General features: G+C 37.4%; 1 protein-coding gene across 2 annotated transcripts in view; it reads left to right on the top strand.

Moving 5' to 3' along the window:
• The window catches only part of mid (midline), an 88,033-nt gene that overhangs the window by 46,270 nt on the left and 16,290 nt on the right, over nucleotides 1–25,473 (top strand). For both annotated transcript variants that reach the window (XM_089740356.1, XM_089740355.1), the window contains exon 4: nucleotides 3,028–3,301. In XM_089740356.1, the coding sequence (XP_089596482.1) occupies nucleotides 3,028–3,301 (274 nt within the window). The remainder of the gene's footprint in view (nucleotides 1–3,027; nucleotides 3,302–25,473) is intronic.

The raw sequence follows: 25,473 nt of genomic DNA, 5'->3' as shown, positions 1-25,473 counted from the left end.
CGCGCTGCACTCACTTTAACTACACGAGCTCATAAACGCAATCGACTTTAATGTCAAACAGGCTCGCGATATCGGTGGGCCGATAACGTACATTCAATAAATACATACACATTCGCGATATAACCGATGGAAGGACCTCTTGTGAGTCCGCACGGGTAGGTACCACCACTCTATCTATTTCTGCCGTGAAGCAGTAATGCGTTTCGGTTTGAAGGGTGGGACAGCCGTTGTAACTATACTGAGATCTTAGAACTTATATATCAAGGTGGGTGGCACATTTACGTTGTAGATGTCTATGGGCTCCAGTAACCATTTAACACCAGGTCGGTTGTGAGCCGTCCACCCATTTAAGCAATAAAAAAAAGTACATTGGGGTCCATGGTGAGATATCCGGTGGTGTCGCTTGGTGAGACCATACATTGATAAGTACCGATTTATAAAAGTAACTAACTACACACTTGACATATTTTCGCGAATAATTTACACAATCAAGAAATAAAGTAGTGTTACAAAACAACGCCTAAGAAGTAGTTAATTTGCGTAATTACTGGGTACGGGCGACCATCGATTGGCTCCAGAAACAATCGAAGGTCCGTTATTGAACATTAAATCTACTCCTTTATACGATTTATTTATTGCCAGTTCTCGGAGCTCCAGTATTACTTGTTTTATCGACGGACCAAAGCTCGGTATCCGATTTTATAACTTTTCCAACTATTAATAATATGAAACACGACTCGAAGGCAGTTGACAACTCGTCCCCATTTTATTATCGCTAATAACTCACTGTATTCACTTCTGGAATTTTAAAACAAGAAACGATTTGTTTTTAAAATATTTGTTTGGTCAACATGAATTTGTTACTGAATAAAAGCATTTTTGTTCCTATTCCATCTGCTGGTGTTTACTGCTGCATCCCATAGACACAAGGCCTAAGTCTCAATAGTGGTCCTACCCAACAAACCTAATCGGTTGCACATCAGAATTAAGCACGATGATGGTATCTACCCGTATACAACATTTTATCACTAGTAATTATGCATATTTAAATATTTTGTTACTTTCATGTTTTTGTTACACGACGTTAACTTTCATCGCAGAGTCGTTCGTGACCACGTATGACGTACTTTTTTTTTCTTTCTTTCTTTTTCTCTACCTAAACTGATAGCCTTGAGAGGCTATTTCAGCGTAACCTTAACTAGTTGGTGAGCTCACTGGGCTCAAACCGGAGTGATGCTAACACTGACCCTAGCAAGAGCAGTGCTTCGCAGTATCTACCACCGGATCGGAAACGCGACCTGCTGAGAAGATCCGGCGAGAAACTCAGTGGGCAAAGTAACAAGACATTTCCTCAGAAATATTGATACTGCCCGATCTAAACGGAGAATGAGTCCATCGCTTGATACGAGTGCACCGGTCCCTTTCCCTTTCGCCACGACGGCTTACTTTACCTGACCTTTATATTATACGTGCTTAAAGCAGAACGTGTTAAATTATTGTTTGTTTAAAACGAACCGATATAAATGATAACGTATAAAGGAATTAGAATTACTAGTGGCCCCGCAGTAGTCGAGATTCGACTGTAATTAATTGAAATTATAAGTTTAAACATTATTATGGTTCTATTGTCAAACACTATTATATTTCGATAATAAAATCACAGTATTCGCCAAAACTGCAGTATAGATCAATAATATTAAAGACAAACAAATATTAATCTATTTTCAATTCGACCACAGACTTTAAACATTAACAAAAGTTTCCCAATTGACAGTAAACAAAGAGTATATTTTTTTATGTATCTTTTGTGTCAAATACATGGTAGTGTGTGTAATGTTTTCTTTATTGATTTAAAGTATCTTTTATGCATTATTTAAAAAATATATTAGCATTGAGCACTCCTTCTCTATATTCTCTATAAGTGTGAGAAATTTCATGCTCCTCCGTCCGCGTAATTTTCGTAAAAAGGGGTACAAAGTTTTTGCTTCACGTATTAATATAAAATCCGTTCAAACTTTAATAAAAAATAATAATAACATAATATCGAGAGAGACGACGTAATAAATAAACGACGGAGATGTTATCGTGTACTGGCTGGCAGGAAGCGCTTCGGCCCATTTAGGGGTGCATTAAAATCGAATACATCATATTTGTTTGATTTCCTAGTTCGCGTTTCACCCTGTAATTATACAAGTCACCGTCCACGGCCGATCTCCGTTCGTTTTTTTTTTTTTGTAGATGCATTAATCATCTTTTTTTATTGCGAGCATGTGTTTTGGTCTCGTAAAACACTTTCGGGGATTATAAGCTTTTTGTATTCGTTATGTCTAATTTAGTTTTCGGTCGGTTCTTATGAGGTCATTAGCGCGGTGAGGTCCGCTTCGTCGGATCCGATGAATTTAAGGTTTAAACCTACGTTTTGTGCGGTTATAATTTGTCACATTAACATAACAGATTTTTTGTTTTGTCTGTATAAACAGTTACGTTTAACTGTTTAATTGAATAAATAATAGTTTAAAAAAACTAACAAAACACGCTTTTATAGAAAATCCGACTAAAAAATAGAAAATTTTTTTTAATAAATTTGAATTATAATAAAAAAACGTGGGATGCTTTTCAGGATATTATCAAAATAACCTTTCTACTCTGTTCATAAAATATTTATAACTACTGGTACCATGCACCTCACGCTTTTTTTTACAATAAAATCACTTTTTCTTACACTATTTTTAATTCAAATTTATAAAAATTTATTTTCTTTTTTTTAGTTGGATTTTCTATAAAAGCGTATTTTGTTAGTTTTTTAAACTATTATTTATTTTTCATTTTTTAGTTGAATTTCAATTGTTTCAAACTTTTTTTTTTTAATATTGAATTGTCATCGGTCCTTAATAAGTATACTAAATTTCGAGTTAATCCGACGTTTTTAAGGTGGTCAAAATCATGTTCTAAGATTCCGTTACAAACGTACATACGTCTGAAGCTAATAAAAGCGTATTATTATGTTTTTGTTTTGTTTGTTTAAAGGCGAATGTTTCCGACGGTGCGCGTGTCGTTCGCCGGCTGCCGGGCGGAGGCGCGGTACGGCGTGCTACTGGACGTGGTGCCGGTGGACGGCAAGCGCTACCGGTACGCGTACCACCGCTCCTCGTGGCTCGTCGCCGGCAAGGCGGACCCGCCAGCACCCGCGCGGCTCTACCCGCATCCCGACTCGCCCTTCTCCGGCGACCAGCTCCGCAAGCAGGTCGTCTCCTTCGAGAAGGTCAAACTCACCAACAACGAAATGGACAAAAACGGACAGGTATGAAAATACCACAATTTTATAACTAAAGCGAGCCCGTAAGTCGTGATCGAAATACATTTAGTAGCTTAACCCCAAAATGTTATAGATCCAACACAGGCAGACTCGTACTGGATACTTGATCATCGGCCTAATATCGAGGAGGGAAATACGGGGAAAATGCGAAACGCGAAATCATTTCTAGTTAATAGGGCTGACGATTACCGACACTTAACCCAAAAAAATGTAGAAAGCTATTTTTAAATCTACATAAAAATAGGCATAAGTATTTTGTCGTGTTCAATATTTTTTTTCTCCTTTCAGTCACCCGAATTTTTGTTTTTATTTACTATGATATTGCCAATGAAAGATATTGATGAGTTTTATCTATCTACTTTTTGAAAATTGACAAATTCTCTCCACTTCACTACAACTAATGTCGAGAACAAACAAAAGAGAAAATGTAATATTTAAAATGAATCTAAATATGTAGATAGATAGTCTTGTGTTGTTAGTGGGTATACAGTGAATTTCCACAAAAGGGCGATCATTAATATCTATTAATATTTTAAAAGCAAACCAACGTAACACAATTAACAAAAATGTATAGGTATAGAAGCCTTACAGCCCACTAAGTTTCTCGCCGGATCTTCTCAGTGAGTCGCGTTTCCGATCCAGTGGTAGATTCTGTGAAGCACTGCTCTTGCTAGAGTCAGTGTTAGCAACACTCTTTCGGTTTAAGCCCCGTGAGCTCACCTACATGTTAGGGCGAAGCTGAAATAGCCTCTCAAGTGTATCAGTATAAGTAGAAAAAACAAAGCCTTTTTTTACTTCTACGTTTTGCACAGCCTCACATTACGGCTTTTCAAATGATAATGAAATTAATAAGATAGGTTAGGTAACTGTTTGGCTTAGGTAATTACGAGTAATATAGTTTTGGATAGTATATTAATTACATCTATGTCAAAGTAGTTATACGACGTAGTCAACTTCACACGGTACTAAAGATATTTGTTTACTGTAGCTTATTAATATTCGATTATAGAACTAAGTTCGCTTAAAGGTATATATAAAATGGAAGGTTTCAAATTCTTAATACGAAATTAAAATTCTTAAATTTCTCAGCAGAAATGTATTGATTTTAATAGTTCATAATTTAAAATCTCGAAATCGAAATCCGAGGCAGCTGGCCGGCTCATGCACACCGTTGACTTCGCTCTTTATTATATACTAGCGACCCGCCCTCGCTTCTCTTTGGAAACATTAAATTTTATTATTGATAGGCGAGTCCCGGCATCCATGTTCCGCGCGGTACGACAATAGCTGCGGGCGACGCCGTGGGGCAAAGCTAGTCTAAAAAAAGTTACTCCTTATATCATCAGCTACCTATTAGTGAAAGTCTCATCAAAATCGGTCCAGCCGTTCCAGAGATTAGCCGGAACAAACAGACAGACAGACAGACAAAAATTGTAAAAAATGATATTTTGGTGTATGTACCGTATATATATTCATATGCATGTAGTAAAAAGCGGTATTTCAATATTACAAACAGACACTCTAATTTTATTTATATGTATAGACTAGCGGCCCGTTCCGGTTTCGCTCGGGTCTTTAACAAAAATTTCAACGATATTTGACGTTGTTTTTTTTTTTAAATAAAATAACACTTATTGCGGCATAACTATAATAGTTAGACATATGCTGTCGCGACACATTTTATAAATAATGATGTGTTCTTAAAAGTCGTAGTACATTATTTTATTCTATCATCATTAGTTTTCGCAGGGCGCGCGATGTAAAGAATATTTTAGGTAATTTTTTTACACCTTGGGTTACGTTATTGGCGTTTTAGTAAGGATCCCTAATTTTTTTCAAAAAAGATTATAGCCTATGTCATTCAGGAATAGTGTAGCTTCCGAACAGTGAAAGAAATTTTCAAATCGGTTCATTAGTTTCGGAGCCTATTCAATACAAATAAACAAACAAATATTTCCTCTTTATAATATTAGTATCGACTATAACTGTATCAAATACATTGCGTGCAGTGAATACAAAATATAACGATCATCATTTTTACGTCATCATGTCGAAAATAATTCCTTTATTTTCGGGAACAGTTCCCACGTAACCGGTATATGTAAATTGCGTGCACACTTATCGTTTCACATCACAATAATTCCTCCTGTGAATTTTAATTTCATAATTAATGTAAACCAACCAAGTTTCATCGCAATACCTCGTAATCAAATCTGATGTTTTTATTGTATTTCGTATTAACTTATAAGATGTTGATGCTGAGAGTTGCGTGAAGGTTGTAGTGTTGAAGTCGGACGATAAAGCAGCGGTGGATGCGGAATTAGCTATAAACTGTTGACGTAAAATGGATGATTTACGGCTCCCTCGAGGTACCGTTGGCAACTAACGATTCTCGTTCACCTGCATATCCATTACGTTAAACATATCTTAGAATTTTAGTACCTGTTATGTTCCTGAATGGCTGTCATTTATACAAGTTTTAGTGCACCAACATTGAAATGTTCAATGCCTACAAGTTTCTCAGAACTGCATAGATGAATCACACGGCTTCATTCTAGTCAATTGTATAATATTGAAAATGTTAATAAATTTTGTGTTAACATTAAATTGTTTATTGTTATGAAAAATATTTTCATTTTATGTTTGCGGTTCATAGATCTTATTATAATAAAGAGGATATCGAACGAGCAAAGAAAAATAATAGAGCCTGAAGTCATCGTGGTCTAAAGGATAAGACGTCCAGTGCATTCGTGTTGAGCGATGCACCGGTGTTCGAATCCCGCAGGCGGGTACCAATTTTTCTAATGAAATACGTACTTAACAAATTTTAATGTTCACGATTGACTTCCACGGTGAAGGAATAAATAACATCGTGTTATAAAAATCAAACCCGCAAAATAATAATTTGCGTAATTACTGGTGGTAGGATCTCTTGTGAGTCCGCACAGGTAAGTACCACCACCCTGCCTATTTCTACCGTGAAGCAGTAATGCGTTTCGGTTTGAAGGGTAGGGTAGCCGTTGTAACTATAATGAGAACTTAGAACTTATATCTCAATGGCGCATTTATGTTGTAGATGTCTATGGGCTCCAGTAACCACTCAATACCAGGTGGGCTGTGAGCTCGCCCATCGTTGCAATAAATAAATAAAATCCATTGTGGCTGAAATATAAATGATTGTGGTAGCAGCCTCACAATAAGCTCTTGTAAATCGCCGGTAATAACGCAAATTCTATAATTTACTGTTTTCGTTTTTATCACACGAAATATTTATTGGGGAAGTCGTTGCAGAGCATGCGTCAGTTAAGTATTTAACGTAAAAAAATGGTATAGATGAAGATTTGAATCCCGGCACAGTTTTGATCATTCAAATTCGAATCATCGGCGGTGCGTCAGTCCCGCGGGCCGTCTCATCGTGCGTGCGGCAATTTTATAGAATTACGAGTGAAATTACCGGTGTCGGTGACACCTCGGGCGAGAGTATACACGTATAATGAGAACGGTGCCGCCATAGAACAAATTACCCGCACATGTCGTGTCAGCAGGCACCACGCAGGTGACTCCTGAGTCAAAACTAAACAAATTCGCGATACGACACATAATTCATTGTGATGTCCCTTAAAATTACCGTGTAATTAAAGAAAATTTCACTACAAACCGAAGTTACGTTAAAAGAAATTGTTTAGTGTGTAACACACACAAAGGAGAGCCATGTACGGTTGTAATTTAGACACAATAGTACGCAGAATAAATCTACTACTAATTACTATTTTATTCATTTTACTAATTTAAGAAAATCGTAACGATTTATGTGACATTAATTTGTTTTTAGCTCGCAATGTCTTCGTAATCCATCAGAATTAATATGAAATTTATTGATAACCCAATTCCGATAAAAAAAGAAATATTCAGTTTGGTCAGATCAGCGAGCGAATCTGTGACGTTTCCCAGTGACCGGATCAAACATCGACGAGATAATAAAATACAGATCCAGGTTGTTTTGTAAACACCTTAAATATAATCATATTTATTTTCTCTTTAATTGATAAATTGCAGTAGGTTCTATTGTGAAGCTCTCTTGTATGAGGGCAGTAGAATGGAACGAACGAGGGCGGAGCTCAATGATGGATGGGCTCAGTTCTGACCAAAAACACACCTAATTGGCTTTCCCATAGCTAGGGAACCAGCAGACCGATCAGTATCATGCAATGCTTGTGCCAGGAAAAGTAATTTAATTGAAACCTATTTAATGTAGACCGCAATATATAAAAAGAAAACTGGCACTCAAAAAAAAGAAAAACGTACAAACAATCTACTTCTAAATATTAAATGTTAGCATAAAATGATTCGACATTTAAATCTAAAATAAAAGTTTTAGTAGGTAAGCCACACCGAATCCAAAGCTTGTCGGCGAAGTTGAATTATCAAAGTAAAGCAAATTACAAATAAATCGTGTAATTAACGATAAATTTTATCGAAACGGAAGCCGAGTTGGTGACTCGTTAATATAAGTAACAATATGTCGGCCACGCAACCCGGCGGCACGCGTGTCCGCGACTCGCTTATAATCGCCGAACAAAAACTCCATAGAGCCGACAAATTAATCATCCAGTTTCAACGAATAAAATCAAAATAATTGCCCTATTCACAACACGAATAATTTCTTAGCTCTGCGCCTAATCACTACAGATACGCTTACTGTTATATTCCAAAACAAAATTTATTTAAACTGACATTTTTCAATTATCTATCTAGTCGACTTTGATTAACCCTCACACTCCTCTGTGAGGGCCGCTACATGTATGCAAAACATCGATTTCTTGATAAATTTGATGGCACTATATCAGAGGCTTTCCCTGGTAGGCCTAAAACAACTGTACCAAGTTTCATCATAATCGGATGAATTATTTATGAACGCATAGAGGATAAGCACAAAAAATATGTTTTATTTATGTAGAAGAAAATAATGCACGGAAATCTATACTAATACGAGTATTATAAAGCTGAAGAGTTTGTTTATTTGTTTGGTTGAACGCGTTACTCTCAGGAACTACTGGTCCGATTTAAAAATTCTTTCGGTGTTAGATAGCCCATTTATTGAAGAAGGATATAACATCACGCTAGACCAATACGAGTGGAGTACTAATAAACATTGTTTCAAATCGTTTTTTTTTCTTGGTTCCTTCTGAAAGTTCTAAAAAAAAGTCCGCGACGGCTTATGTCTATATATTTTAAGGTTGGCTCACTATAACCCCCCGGTCTCCGGAGACCCGTCTAGCGCTCTTCGCCGATGACACGGCTATCTACTACTCGTGTAGGAAGATGTCGCTGCTTCATCGGCGACTCCAGATCGCAGTAGCCACCATGGGACAGTGGTTCCGGAAGTGGCGAATAGACATCAACCCCACGAAAAGCGCAGCGGTGCTCTTCAAAAGGGGTCGCCCTCCGAACATCACTTCGAGCATCCCACTCCGTAGTAGGCGCGCAAACACCTCCGCCGTTAGCCCCATCACTCTCTTTGGCCAGCCCATACCGTGGGTCTCGAAGGTCAAATATCTAGGCGTCACCCTCGACAGAGGGATGACATTCCGTCCCCATATAAAAACGGTACGCGACCGCGCCGCGTTTATTCTAGGACGACTCTATCCAGTGCTTTGTAGTCGAAGCAAACTGTCCCTCCGTAATAAGGTAACTCTCTACAAAACTTGTATACGCCCCGTCATGACGTATGCAAGCGTAGTGTTCGCTCACGCAGCCCGCACCCACTTGAAATCCCTTCAGGTTATTCAATCACGATTCTGCAGGATAGCCGTCGGAGCGCCATGGTTCCTTAGGAATGTGGATCTCCACGATGACCTGGAGCTCGACTCTCTTAGTAAGTATCTACAGTCGGCATCGCTGCGCCATTTTGAGAAGGCGGCACGACATGAGAACCCTCTCATCGTAACCGCTGGAAATTACATACCCGACCCAGTAGACCGAATGGTAAACCGTCGACGTCGCCCAAAGCACGTCATTACGGATCCTCCTGATCCATTAACGGTGCTTTTAGGCACCACAAGCACCGGTCACCGTCCTCGTCGAACCCGTCGCTTGCGACGAAGGGCTCGACGAGCGAACTAACCCATAGACACAGCCCACTGAGTTTCTCGCCGGATCTTCTCAGTGGGTCGTGTTTCCGATCCGGTGGTAGATTCTGCGAAGCACTGCTCTTGCTAGGGTCAGTGTTAGCAACTCTCCGGTTGAGCCCCGCGAGCTCACCTACTAACGTTAGGGCGAAGCTGAAATAGCCTCTCAAGGCTATCAGCATAGATAGGGAAAAAAAAAAAAAAAACACTATAACCTTTCTTAAACTAACCAAAATGCTGTTCTAAAACAAAGCATTATTTGGGAAGGTGTTTATATAAAGATAATATTAATCCCTATCCAAATAAATACGTTATTTATTACAAGTATTTAAAATTGCAGCAAAATAATGATCAAGCGCGTAATAATGATGTACAAGGCGCTGGCCGGCCGGTGCGCGGCGGCACATAATAAGAAGAATAACAAGAAATATCCAAATAACTTCAACATAGGCTTTGAAAATTGTAGATTTTTCTGGATTTCTCCAGGATCCCATTATCAGATCCTGATCCTGATGATTAAAGAACTATTCGGGAAGTCTACTCTTTCGAACCAAAAAAAATGAAAAAAGAATTATCAGAATATTTTCTAACATTCTCGAGATATTGGTGAACATATATAGATAAAAAAAAAGGTGGCCGAATTGATAGCCTTGAAGTCGGTTAAAAAGCGTGATTTTGGTACCTTACATAGCTCCTTAACATTATATTATTCAAAAATATTTTGAAAATGAAGTTGTAAATGAAGTCGCGGGTAAAATTTAGCGTTGTCTCAAAGTGATTATTCCACGCGGACGAACTCGCGGGCAAAAGCTAGTCGTGCTATAAAACTATTTCTAAATTAACCACTAAATGTTCCACGTTTAGATATCGCGTGCGAAGGGTACCGCAAATAAAAAATCCAACACAAGAAAAAGTAGAATCTTTTGCTAAAATTTAATAGAAGAGAATCCGAATTTGGTGTCAGAAGACCGTGTTTGGTTGTACTCCGATTATTAATTTATTTTTATTTTCGTTAAATTTGTAATATCTATCTAAGTATATGTAATTATTTTGTTTCCATCAATAAATTAATTTAACAACAATCCCTAAGTTAATCGCCGTTAATTGCACTGAAGCAAGCTGTAATTAATGAAAATATGCAAATCGTCCGTTCCAACAGCTGACCTAACAATGGTAAAAGATTAATGAAGTACATTTTGGTCGTTTAAAAAAAATAATTAGATCGTATCGGCCGACCGTGCTCTAGTAATAACACTATTATTAAATTAGCTTGGCTATCAACGTACGTAAGTAGTTACTGGGAATATAGCAGATATCTGAGAACTCGCTTAGCTTTTGCTATAGGTCATACCACTTTGCACTATGGGCTTTGGTCTGGACGGTTACTACAAAATTGTTCAAAGTTCAATTAGCAAAAAAGTGAAATATTTTTACTGGTGGTAGGACGTATTGTGAGTCCGCACGGGCAGGACACCACACTGCCTATTTTTGTAAAGCAGTAATGCGTTTCGGTTGGAAGGGTGGGGCAACCGTTGTACTGTTAAATCTGAGACCTTACAACTCATGTCTCAAGGTGGGTGGCGGCATTTACTTTGTAGATGTCTATGGGCTCCGGTGACCACTAAACCCCAGGTAAGCAGCGAGCTCGTCCACCCATCAAAGCTATTAAAAAAAAAGTTGTACAAATTATGTTTTGACCAAATTTGACATTATCTACATCAATTATATATTTATATAAATATTTTGTTCTGTAGTTATTTATTTATCTAATAAAAACTGCATCTTTCTGATACAAATAGAGTTTATTTTTCGGTTGTCTTTAGAATGCACCTTACGTGTCGCCTGCTATAAATGCCATAGGATTTAATTTAAAAATTGCCTAGCTATTGTACCGATAAACATATTCACGGTACGGTTCAAACCATGCCACGACTACAAAATGTTTTATGAAGACGTTGATAGCACGAATAGTCACGATAAACTGAAGCTGCTTCGGACATGCAACGGGTGTGGTTCAAACTCATAGCTCACGGTTAAGTGCAACTATTTCTATTTCTGCCGTGTAACTAAATATACTTGAGACCTTAGAACTTATATCTCAAGGTGGGTGGCACATTTACGTCGTAGATGTCCATGGGCTCCAGTAACCACTTCACACCAGGTGGGCTGTGAGCTCGTCCACCCATCTAAGCAATAAAAAAAATATACTGCGCTCAGCCCCTTGGTTAGTAAAGAACTCGAGCAGTGTATGGTGACATTTATCACATATTATTATATCAATCACTAGATAGTATAAAACAAAGTCGCTTTCTCTGTCCCTATATCCCTATGTATGCTTAAATCTTTAAAACTTCGCAACGGATTTTGATGCGGTTTTTTTTTAATAGATAGAGTGATTGAAGAGGAAGGTTTATATGTATAATAACATCCATTAAATAGTGGAGAAATCAATAATAAATTACAGTTTCCGAAGCGAACCGAGGTCGGGTCGCTAGTCTTGTATATAAAGGAAGAAAGGTAATGATGTACCAAAGGTCATTATGCATAAATTGGTATACTATATTTTCCGAACTAGGAAATCTGCAGTTGCATCATCATCAGCCAAAAAGTCGACGTCATTAACGTGCTTGTCACCGTGTTTTACGGGCCGCCCGAATCGCCGGCCATTGCTCCCGGCGACGCGTCATTATCGCAATCATACCCGTGGAATACTTTCATTAATAATCACTTTAAAATTTATTACGGCGACCGCACGTTGCCCGAATATATGGCAAATAAAATTTAATAAAACCCCTCAGCACGCCGTCCCGGGCGCTCGTCTTAATGAACAACGGCGAACATCAATTCTCGACGATCGTTTGCGTTTTTAATTACTGTTGATATTTTCACGTCGTTAACGCATACAGAGAGAGAGAAGGTCATTATAATACAAATACGCTAGGCAGGTGATTCGAGTCGGTAGTGGTCGTGAGTTTAGGTTCAGTATAAATTATAAAGTTATTGAGAGTTAGCCGGAGTCCTGCGGCGAAGCACGCGTTCGTGTTTCGACGTCTCCCAACATCCCAACATATTACGCATCTAATGGGATTAACAGCTGACCTTTTACGGTCTAAATGTTAAAGAAACTTTAGCAAACAGCCACTAGGTATAATATAAATGGCGATTTCACTTTCAATTAATACACTAATCTTTATATTTTAATACGTGAAGCAAAAACTTTGTATCCCTTTTTAAGAAAATTGCGCCGACGGAGGAATATGAAATTTTCCACACTTATAGAAAATATAGAGAAGAAGTGCACAATGCTAATATTTTTTTAAATAATGCATAAAAATACATTAAATCAATAAAGAAAACACTACACACACTACATACCATGTATTTGACGCACACACGACGCATGCTTACTATTTGTTGTCAAACTTTTGTTCTTGACGTCTGTGGTCAAATTGAGAATAGATTAAATATTGTTTGTCTTTATTAATATTTTTTATAGTGTAGCCTTGGAGAAATTTGTGACTATAGATGTATAAAATACAATCATAATAGTGTACAAACTTATTATTCAATTCCAATTAATTGTAGTCGAATTTCGACTACTGCGGGACCTCTAGTATAAAGAATATTCTTACGATTCCGACGCCCCTCAGTCTCAGATGAGATAAATTTTGGTTTATATTGGCATAGATGAGCAGTCAAGTTCACGATTCACCAGATCTTAAGTGGACGACTTAAATCACAACACAGAAGCCGTCGAACACAGTCTCCGATTCAAAATTTGTTTTAGCGGTATCTGTGATATTGTTTTCTCTATTGTAGTGGACTATTGTTTGGTTTTATTCAACTTCATAAATTTATCATAACACTGACAAACCGTTCCACACTTAAATTTGTTGGCATAGAAGATAAGTGTTTTCAATGTACTTACTTATACATGAATTTAAATTTCAGTATAACATTTTAATAAGCAAGTATATTTCAAAATATAAATCTCATGATTGATATGTTCATTGTACATGAATCTTTTATTTGATTATCGCGTGGAAAAAAACAAACGTTATCCTTTCAACATATCATCAATATGTATTATCCTACTGTCGGATCGAACGAAAACAATAATTTACCCGCATTTACGACAATATTGACTTACATGTTCGGTATCATTACCTATGGTTACTTCATAATGTTGTCACTAACAGACAGACTGAATCGTTTGTAAATTTTATTAGCTTTATTATCTGACTAGCGGCCCGCTCCGGCTCCGCTCGGGTCTTTAACAAAAATTTAAACGATATTTGACGTTGTTTTATTTCTTTAAATAAAAGAACACTTGTTGCGGCATAACTATAATAGTTAGACATATGCTGCCGCGACGCTTTTTGTAAATAATGTGTTCTACAAAGTCGTAGTACATTATTTTATTCTATTATCAATAGTTTTCGCAGGGCTCGCGATGTAAAGAATATTTTAAGTAATTTTTTTACACCTTGGGTTACATTATTGGAGTTTTAGTAAGGATTCCTAAATTTTTTCAAAAAAGATTATAGTCTATGTCACACGGGAATAGGGTAGCTTCCAAACAGTGAAAGAATTTTTCAAATCGGTTCAGTAGTTTCTGAGCTTATTCAATACAAACAAACAACCAATCTTTCCTCTTTATAATATAAGTATAGAAGTATAGATAATAAGCTTAAACAAAATGTCCAATCAAAATCGGCTGTATGTAATACAGTAAGTAGTATAATTACAAAGCATTACAGTAGTGCAAATGTTGCAGTAAATTTAATTCGTATTTCCATTTGAGTGAGTGTGCTTCCTGATGAATACGTGCATAAGATAAATTCCCTTTATTATATCCAAATGAAGTGCAATGGTATTTCTGTACGTGTAATTTCATTGAAACAACCGCTTTTTTCATATCGCAATAATTATCGACACGGTGCACGGAGTAAAACGGTGCATCTTTATTGGCTTCAATTACAGCGTGCAGGCGGCTTCATTGTTAACCTGCTTATCAAAGAAACTCGCCACTCATCAAAACAATAAAACATTAAATACGATTATATAGTTGTAACGACGTTTTTAATTGTCCCGATTGTAATTTATATTAATACTACAGCTAACTATTTCATATGAAGATTTTAGGTTCTTTGAACTGCCGATAAATGGATGTATGTGTTGGCCCTCACCCCTCTTTATATCTATTATATCTATCGTTATTATCTCCCTGCGATCGACTTTACTGAACGCGTTACAATACATTTCTTTTTCAAACAAATGTATATAGAATCGTTCGGTTTTTTTTCTACCTAAGCTGATAGCCTTGAGAGGCTGTTTCAGCGTATCCTTAACTAGTAGGTGAGCTCACGGGGCTCAAACTGGAGTGATACTAACACTTACCCTAGCAAGAGCAGTGCTTCGCAAAATCTACCACCGGATCGGAAACGCGACCCACTGAGAAGATCCGACGAGAAGTGTCAGTGGGTTAATTCGCTCGCCGAGCCCTTCGTCGCAAGCGACAGGTTCGACGAGGACGGTGACCGGAGCTTGTGGTACCTAAAAGCTCCGTTAATGAATCGGGAGGATCCGTGATGACATGTTTTGGTTCGTTCAGTATGACCGAACGTTAACTATTGCAGGGTCATAGCTATGGACTTTGTCAGTCACAGTCCTCGTTGGTGTTTGGACTCTCAAAACTATTTTTATTTATAAATCAGATTAGTGTCGTGCTGTTTTAGTATCACAAAATCATTGCATCGATTTGCTGTAATGAATTTTAATTTGACGTAAAATAGCAACGGTCCTTTTGCTATATTTTTTCCCAAAAACGAATTAATCTTTTCTATTATATTAAAACTTTATCTCTATAAAATCTTGGTAAATTTGCAACTAAGTGAATTAGAAATTGATATTTAGAAGATGGCTATATGTAAGAGTGAGCGTGTAGTGATTAACTGCACATATTATTATGTATTCGTACCCTAATTAATGTATAGGCGCAAAACTGAAAGACGATCCTAATGTTCATGCAAATATTTGAATGTAACACTATTTAGTAGTAGAAAATGATTAATTAGTCGTTAAAATTTAAATAGTTGAAGAAAGTTGTCGATATATACCTATATAAGTGTGCCTTTCTCAAACTAACTTTACTCGGAACGTTTTTTTTTTGGTAGATATCAATCAAAATTTGTTGTCATATATTCTCAAAAATATCCAAATATCTCCACCGCTGGATTTGAATAGTCTTCAACTAACTAATTCCTCAACAGATTTGCTTATTCATTTTACAAGTTTAGAAAGTTTTTAAGACAAAAAGTGACCTTTTACTATTTGTCATCGTCGTGACCTAAAGAATAAGACATCCGGTGCATTCGCATCCACAGTAACGGAATAACATCGTATAATAAAAATCAAACCAGCAAAATTATAATTTGCGTAATCACTGGTGGTAGGACCTCGCGTGAGTCCGCATGGGTAGGTACCACCACCCTGCCTATTTATGCCGCGAAGCAGTAATGCGTTTCGGTCTGAAGGGTGGGGCAGCCGTTGTAACTATACTGAGACCTTAGAACTTATACCTCAAGGTGGGTGGCGGCATTTACGTTGTAGATATCAATGGGCTCCAGTAACCACTTAATAACAGGTGGGTTGTGAATTCCGATCTAAGCAATAAAAAAAGTAAATAAAAAATATCACCAAATGCCTATTGCAGGCGTTTATTTAATATCAGCCTCAACGCTAATACTGTTTTCACTAGAAAGCATACTTGATACTTATTTATCAAGAATTACCGCGGCATGCTTCATTAATGCGTTGACATTAAATTTTACAGCCTTACCATCCTGTGAGACAACAATATTGAATAGTACATTTCCACACATATCATTATCAACGATAAAGCGTCAATGTTCATGACTGTATGCTTTGTAATAAGCAGCTACAAAATTCTTAAGTGGAAGCGGCTTATTAGCTCCAATGATGTCGGAGTTGTTTCTGTTAATACTCTAGTATTATAAAGCCTTGTTGGATGTTTTATGTTGAAGGACAATTCCAATATGTTACATTGTATTTGTTGTGTAGGGGAATGATACCCCGCCTCGCTTAGCTTACTATGCAGTTATTGTGCATATAGTAATGAGCAGCATACGTTAGTCAGTCAGTGGTCAACGTGCAGCGATCCACCGCGGTCGCTGACGCGAATAAACATGTAATTTAGGGGTAGGCAGCGGCTTGGCTCTGCCCCTGGCATTGCGGAAGTCCATGGGCGACTGTAACCACTCACCATCAGGTGGGCCGTATGCTGCTGGTCTGCCTACAAGGGCAATAAAAAAAAAAGTTATACGTAGTGTTTTATTGACTACTCCGATGAGGTTTCCGGAAGAGAGCGCACCATAAACCCTCAACGAAACCTCACAGTTGTATATTTCATTACTTTAGGTTCTTAAACCTACCGAATGCTGCCAAAATCTATGGCTTTATAATAACTGGTGTTTTGATTTTCAAATCAGAAAGTATACAAGCTTGGTGCATGCTATCACTATTTTTTCTTTTTTTTATTGCCCTTGTAGACAGACGAGCATGCGGCCCACCTGATGGTGAGTAATTACCGTCGCCCATGGACTTCAGTAATGCCAGGGGTAGAGCCAAGACGCTGCCTACCATTAAGTGCTCTCCACAAGCCTCGTTTGAAGAACGATATGTGTTCTAGTTCTATCTATCACTAGTTCGATCTATACGAAAATGTAGCATATAGTCATCATAAATTAATTCATTTCTACCAACAAAGGTATTGTTTGGTCAATTAAAAAGTTTTTGATAGTTAGCCAGTTGAGCTACACTCTACCTACTGTTAAATTGTTACTAGTGCCTATAGACATGACAACGTGAAAACCACCTTGTTAAACATGTTCTTAAAATCGGAATTTAATTAATAACGACCATTCCACCCTAATACCGGGCTCAGTGGTGTGGGTTGGGAGAGGCCTATGTCCAGCAGTGGACGACTATGGGCTGTTGATGATGATGATGATGATTCCACCCTGCAACTCAGAACACTAGGCTGCTTCGTGGAAAAAATACATTTAGTGAGGTCTACGCGTATAATGAGTAATCATAGTACGCGTTACTATTTGTAATTAATTAGCTGATGAAAAGTGAAAATAACTTAAAAAGTTTGGTCATTATAAAAAAAGCATTTTATTTTTGCAAAAATGTTAAGTGGTTGAATGTTAACATTTAACGTTGAATTTGTTTACGAGCAAGCCGTTGCCACCTCAGTTGTTGGCAACACTAAATAAACGAAAGAGGCCTCCAGGATATAAAGTGGTTTTATGAACTCAGGGTTAAGCGTGACTCGTTAATTCAATTTCTCATCGTATTATTGCCGCTTTAAGGTTCTATTTAAATTTAAATATTTTGTTTCGTTAAAATACGTTAATTCAAGTTTATGACACATATTTTTTTTTACTTTGACGGTCAAACGAGCTTAGGGTACGTTAAGCGATTATAGAGGTGAGCTGATATTGCAACTTGAAAAATTGGATCCAAATTCCACTCGCATTCAAACAATAGTATCTTGGTGTTATGAGAGCGATGACACTACCTAACCTGGACTAGAGTACGAAATAGGAATAGGGAAGGAGTATAGATTGTTAGATAGGAAAATAAGTCTACTATGAGTAGTCTAATAAGTTTGGACGGCCAGCCGCATCTTTAGGTAGGCAGCGGCTTGGCTCTGCCTCTGGCATTGCTGAAGTCCATGGGCGACGGTAACTACTCACCATTAGGTGGGCCGTATGCTCGTCTGCCTACAAGGGCAATAAACAAAAAAAAACTTATAATTAACGACACTTCATAAGATCGACTGAACGTTTACAACCCAAAACAAACAAAATTTATTTGTTTTTTAACTCACGTTACCCGTTGTCCATAAATATTAACGTGTCATCGAATGCTGTGCAGTCGCTGTGATGGAATGCGGTTTATCAATGTCTGTTCGATCCCATGCATTGTATGCAAATAATGAATGCAGCGCCACCGGTGAACTCGGGTTTCATTTGACATAGTTAGGATCGTCGTGTATATCGGTGACGTGATGGCGTCGATACGGCCACACGTATTAATCAAACATCCTAATGATAGGTGTAAGAAACCTCCGAGGGGATATGAGGCGAGAGAGCCGAGCCGCGGGGGGCAGACCAGCTACATAACATTTCTCACTTCAGTTCGTCGTCTTATTTGTTTTTCTGTATACATCGTCTCACTTCATTTCAATCGGAGGTCGTTTTTTAATATTTCTTTTATATTATTTTCATTCCGAGGTGACGTTTATCGTCGCTCCCCGGGTGACGCGCGACTCAACGTGCTCCTCTCTATTTAAATGACCATTTACCAGTCTTGGTTCTACTCCCGATGTCAGCCTCTTTACGAGCGTGTATTTTATTTGGATATATTTAACTACCACTGATGTTATGATGAACGTTTACGTGTCCCTGAGTTATTTTAATGTTTCATATGAATTCGTGAACTTGAGACGCTTCGGCCAATAAAAGATGAAATTGATTAAGGTATTAAGTTAAGGTTATTGGGTTTGAATGTATCGTTTTTTGAATATTGAGCAGGTAATAAAGCTTTATTGTTGCATGTTTCGGGTTTTCGGTCTTTCGTTACTTTCAAATTAAGTATAAGAACCATTTTGTCAATTAGATCTCGATCAACAATCAGATTTAATTGTATTTTCAATAACTCCATAACATCGCTGTATGGAACTTTTAATAGAGAGTTTTGAATTCTGAACGAAAAAACCTTTTCTTTTTTTTTATTGCTTCGATGGGTGGACGAACTCACAGCCCACCTAGTTTCATTTTTATTACATGATGTTATTGCTTCACCGTGGAAGTCAATCGTGAACATTTGTTGAGTACGTATTTCATTAGAAAAATTGGTACCCGCCTGAGATTCGAACATCGCTCAACGCGAATGCACCGGACATCTTATCTGTTAGGCCACAACGACTTCTCTAAATTAACATTTCATATTATATTTTAAGGATGATCAGTATACACGGTGCTAAGTCTTTCGTTCGTTTAGTATTTACGACTAAAAATAGTCATAAAAGGTTCTCCGTCCGCTGTCCGAAGGATCGTTTTTCATTGCTTAGTACAGATGTAGACTTAACTTCAATTACACCGTCGAGTAGATTCACACAGCACCATAAAATTAAACTAATAAATCAAAGATATTTCTCAATCTCTGTTATTTGAGGTGGGTAATTATTTTGTGTACGTTTTATTTTTATTTTTTATTGCTTAGTTGAGTGGACGAGCTCACAGCCCACCTGGTGTTAAGTGGTTACTGGAGCCCATAGACATCTACAACGTAAATGCGCCACCCACCTTGAGATATAAGTTCCAAGGTCTCAGTATAGTTACAACGGCTGCCCCACCCTTCAAACCGAAACGCATTATTGCTTCACGGCTGAAATAAGTGTTGAGAAAGAAACATAATTAACTTAACTTAAAATGTAGAAACTGCAAAATATTCAGTAGAAATTTAAATTAAGTATTGTGTACCATTTTGCCTATTTGAGTAGTTATATTGTTAAAGTCATTTGTAGAATCATCGAACATATCATGATATATTATCAAGAACGTAAGATTGGATAGAGTTACAATTATACGCAATAAAACGCATGATACACGCTTATAATTAATAAGATCGGCCTATCCCAATTATTAAGTTTATCTATAAAATTGTTTTTTTATGTATTATTTTTTTACTAATAATTAACTATCCTATTAATTTTGTTAAATTGCACTTATTACAAATACTTTTATCATATTATTTGCTTGTATTTGCTTTTTGTCAATGCGTTAGGCATTTCATTTTATATTTGGTGGCATATCGCGTAACATTTTTCATACACTGTCAATCACGTACGATAGGTTGTGCTCTCATGCCTTTTCAACAAATAGGTGTACAAAATTAATGTTACTCGCATAGAAACGTGCTTATAGTGCAATAATTAAAAAAATGAAGACAAACTGTATCAAACCAGATTTTCGCCTTATAAAAAGTAAAATTTTATGCCTACTAAGCTAATTGATCCACCTAAAAAAAAATTCTGTGTTACCAATCCCGGAAATGTAGTAAATAAGAGACCAAGCACATCTAGAGCGGAAATCGAATCCGGAATCCGTAGACTTAGGTACTAACGACGATTAAAAATCATTTTAAAATTGAAACAACCTCAGGATTTTTTTTTATTGCTTAGATGGGTGGACGAGCTCACAGCCCACCTGGTTACTGGAGCCCACAGATATCTACAACGTAAATACGCCACCCACCTTGAGATATAAGTTCTAAGGTCTCAAGTATAGTTACAACGGCTGGCTCACCCTTCGCATAACTGCTTCACGGCAGAAATAGGCAGGGTTGTGGTACCTACCCGCGCGGACTCACAAGAGGTCCTACCACCAGTAATTACGCAAATTATAATTATGCGGGTTTGATTTTTATTACACGATTTTCTTCCTTCACCGTGGAAGTCAATCGTGTAGATTTGTTAAGTACGTATTTCATTAGAAAAATTGGTACCCGCCGGTGGGATTCGAACACCGGTGCATCGCTACATACGAGTGCACCGGACGTCTTATCCTTTAGGCCACGACGACTTCTAGTATTTATTAGCAAAAGGGAAAATTGCAAGAACCATTATTTTTAAAGGTAGTTTTTCCCAAATTCCTTATGTTTTGTTCGCAGGCAACATTAATTCGCATGTCATCTCTGTTCATATATAGACGGTACCTACCTACCTAATTCTTTGTTGCAGTTTGCCTACATTGTATAAAATACTTTAGTGGGACGGTTATCGTAAACGTTTAGTGTCTTGTTAAATATCACTGCGGCCATAAATTTGCATTTGATCTTTTGGAAAATATATTAGAAGCTAAGTAAATTACGTGTAGCTTGATGTATTAATTTATCCTACAAGACCTTGTACTTAATGACTTGCTGTATTACCAGTTAATTAAAATAAGATAATATAAAGAACCATAGCTGATAGTCTTTCCTGGTTTAATAAGACATGGTGATTTCATCCACCTCGGGCAATCTGAACTAGTTTCCAGTATTGTTGATTTTCTTTTCTAACCCCTATTCCTACTCTAAATTACCAATAAAAGGTGGATCGTAAAACTAGAGTTCAACAATAACCTAATGGGCTTAGGACGAAAAGACCAAATAGGTTTGGTTTGTTCACATTAAAAAAAAATAAGGCGTCAATCCGATGCCTAAACTACAAACTAATCTATGTTGCCAAAGTTTATCTGTACCGGACATGTTAAGTGATAAAGTCGTTATGTTGCGGCGTGACCGGTGTCGGCGAAGGTACAAATGGGCGATTTGTCGGCGGACCCGTGCGGAGGCGACAATCCGCCGTAATCCGCCGACTCGCACGCTAATCGAAATATCGCCGGCTTATTGACGAGTCCACGCGAACGACCTCGCAAACCGGATACACGAATTTATTATTCATTTTTTATTATTATTTTATACATTAATTCGTTTGCGAGAAGCAGAAAATATGACTTTTACGTGAATCGTAAAATATTGTAGGCTATTATCGTATAAATATACCATCGAACCCTGTTGATATGTGCTCAGATTTCGTACATATATGAAGATTACACATTCGTATTTGTTAACTGATTCAAGTGAAACAATTACTGTTAAATGATGCTCATCTCGATTGGCTACTTAATTAGTTAGATTACACTAATTGTGTGTTTTACATTTTAAACTTATCAAGAAAAGTAACCTAGTGAATAATTTTAGTAAAAAAAATCGCTTACGTTTTACGCGTAATGAATTAATCAAAATGGTGGATGATACGTTAAAATAACAAGAACGTGTGCGTCGCGGTTTAAGGTCTACCGACATCTGACCCCCTCCGTCGTCCATATTCTGCTCCTCCCCACGACCCTCCCAACGCCTCCCACCTCAATTACAGTTATACGCTCGTCTCGGCGACAACGCACACATTATCTTACTCTTCAGATAATAAAGATTAATATCGCTTGACGGGTGATGTCAGGGGGATCCGGGTGGGCAGAGCCACATCCCTTTAGTACGATGTCGTCGCGTACGTAGGTACCCGGTGTCACCGCCGCTGCGATGTAGTCATAACAATTATAAATTCTTTGTATACGTAGCACGTATTTCATATTTATTATGAATAATCCATGTACACGAGTAAAAAATCGATATAGCGTAATTTGTGGAATTAAAAAAGGAAGTCATACCTACGTCCCTATTTAGTTATGTCTGAAATTTTAATATTCAAAATATATGTTTATTGGTATTTGTTTTTCATTTCATGGGTTATGAAATAGTTTTTTTTTATTGCTTAGATGGTCGGACGAGCTCACGGCCCACTTGGTGTTAATTGGTTACTGGAGCCCACAGATATCTACAACGTTAATGCCATCACCCACGTTGAGATACGAGTTCTAAGGTCTCAGTATAGTTACAACGGCTACCCAACCCTTCAAACCGAAACACATTACTGAATAGCAGAAACAGGCAGGGTGGTGGTACCTGCCAATGCGGACTCACAACACGTCCTATCACCAGTAAAAAGTTAGTACATACCATCAACGTACGCACTGACACGCGTGCATTTTGAACAATTGGTGGCCACGATTGACTACCAAACACTAAATTAAACAAAGAATCGCATTTTATTCGTAAATACGGACTCTTATAAATATAACAGATCAAGATAATATATTTATACTAAAGTGGCACGTTGCGGATATCAACAATACGGTATGTAGGTATGCAGATTGTCAATATTATTAAAATTTGGGTAGTGGTACCAATGAGCTTAAAGATTTGACAAAATCCAAATAATCGCTAAAGGAAAGAAGTTAATTCCGCGTGTGATACGCGAGGTAATTGAAATAAATAAAAATACTTTAATTTTAATACAGAAATTGGTTGACATTTATCCAACCGAAAATATATGTAAAATTCAAGAAATTTATAATACATGTAAAATTTGAGGGCAGTCAGCGCTAAATCTAAAAGTTGACGAATAATGCCATAGTCACCTGTGACCACGAAAACTGTAATATACTTCAAACTTCGTAAAATAAAAATCGCGTTAAAAATCGTAAAATCAGTTTAAGCTGTGTCTACAACTCACTGGTACCCAAGTTTAAATCCTTCAACAAAATTTGAATGTTCCCGTAATATGATAGTATGCCTAGTTATAGTTGCGTGATTTAACATCGTAATCATAACGATATCGGATAGGTATCGATTTCGATGATAGTTACAATGATAAATCGTAACCGTGATTCGGGGCGGGTGCGATAATTCATTAGGGCGCAGGTGTGGAAATTACGGAAACGATAATGACATACGGACACGCCCGGGACTACACTTTAGTATATTAAAATAGTATGTACATATACGGTATGTTCTAATGGGATTTCTTTTTTGTTCCGAACTAAAATTCTGATGAATTCGACCATCGTTTCTAGTCTGAAGTGTGAATTTCTTTCTTTCACTAGTATATTAACCAAACCTTACTTGTGTAGTGTGTCTAGTTCATTATTGAAAAAAAAAAAAACTGGTTTAATTACGCAAGTACTTAATATGTTACACGGATGCTTCACCTAAACATCTCCCCAATAGTTCGCAAACTTTTCTTAACCTCTTCATGTTTGAGACTTCATAGAAACAAAGGCTCTGCTTTAAGATATGATATGATAACAGAATATTTCTTTCTCAATGGCACGTAACTTGTTATGAAGACGAAGTCGCCGGTTCGTTTATTTTTAGACACCGTAGCCAACCGGATTCTAAATCACGGCAAGGTAATGTAACTGGGCCATTACGTGCTATTATTTAAAATCCAACACATCAACTAATTCACGAAAGAGTACTGCGAAAACAACACGGACGAGTCGGCGTCTTTGCCTGCAATTAACGGGAGCGGTAATAAAAATAACTAGACAGTCAAATTAATTAATTTACAGACGTTAATTATCTCATCAGGGCAGTAAAGTCATGAACATTTTGATGCCCGCGGTCGGCTTATCGGGTCGTCACATCGCGCTCGCCTCGACAACCCACCAATTAATTATCCCACAATGTTACATGTTGAGAAATCTCCGACATTGTATATCGCTAAATAGATAATAATGAACGTTGTAATGGGGAAACTAGCATACGAGCTGCACGCCCAGCTATTCTCCATTTGTAATTTTATTAATTAGAGTTTTATCGGAATATCTAATAGATGTCGTGAAACTGGCCAATCTTATTGAATGCTTTGATAATACAAGTTTTGTTGCAGTACAAAAAGATCATGACGTAAATTGAAATTTTAGATTTGATAAGAACTGATTTGTAGAGTTATCTTAAAAATATAAAATAATAGATGGTAAGGAGAAAGAAAGAAGAGATAGACAGTAGCTTGATTGGCAGTGAGCACAATACAATGACAGAGTGGTGTCAAAAGAGGATTACAGGATTTTTTTAAAGGATATGACAGTCATCAACTATAGACAGCAGCTTGGTGTTACCCTTGACATTGCTGACGTCTATGAGCGACGGTGATCACTCACCATCATTTGGGCCGTCTATAGAGGCAAAAAAAGAAAAAATACGTGTAAAAGTACCATACAACCTAGGAAATTTCGTAATAGGGGACGGTATCTATAACAAGTTGTATACACAATCCGATAAGAAATGTCTTTTCGTAAAACCGGTCAGGGTAATTTTCAAATTTTATATCATCATAAATATTATTAATCGAAATTTTATGTATGGGAAGCTCTGTCATTCTGGCGGGCGACCTAAATTGTAAACACATCAGGTGGAACTCACACACCACAACCCCGAATGCCAGGCGGCTTGACGCGTTAGTCGATGATCTCGCCTTCGATATCATCGCTCCGCTAACCCCGACTCACTACCCGCTAAACATCGCGCATCGCCCGGATATACTCGACATAG

This window comes from Bombyx mandarina, chromosome 04 (assembly GCF_030267445.1).
Source record: "Bombyx mandarina strain Sakado chromosome 04, ASM3026744v2".
NCBI classification, from domain to species: Eukaryota; Metazoa; Arthropoda; class Insecta; order Lepidoptera; family Bombycidae; genus Bombyx; species Bombyx mandarina.
This window is presented reverse-complemented; position numbering and strand designations above follow the sequence as displayed.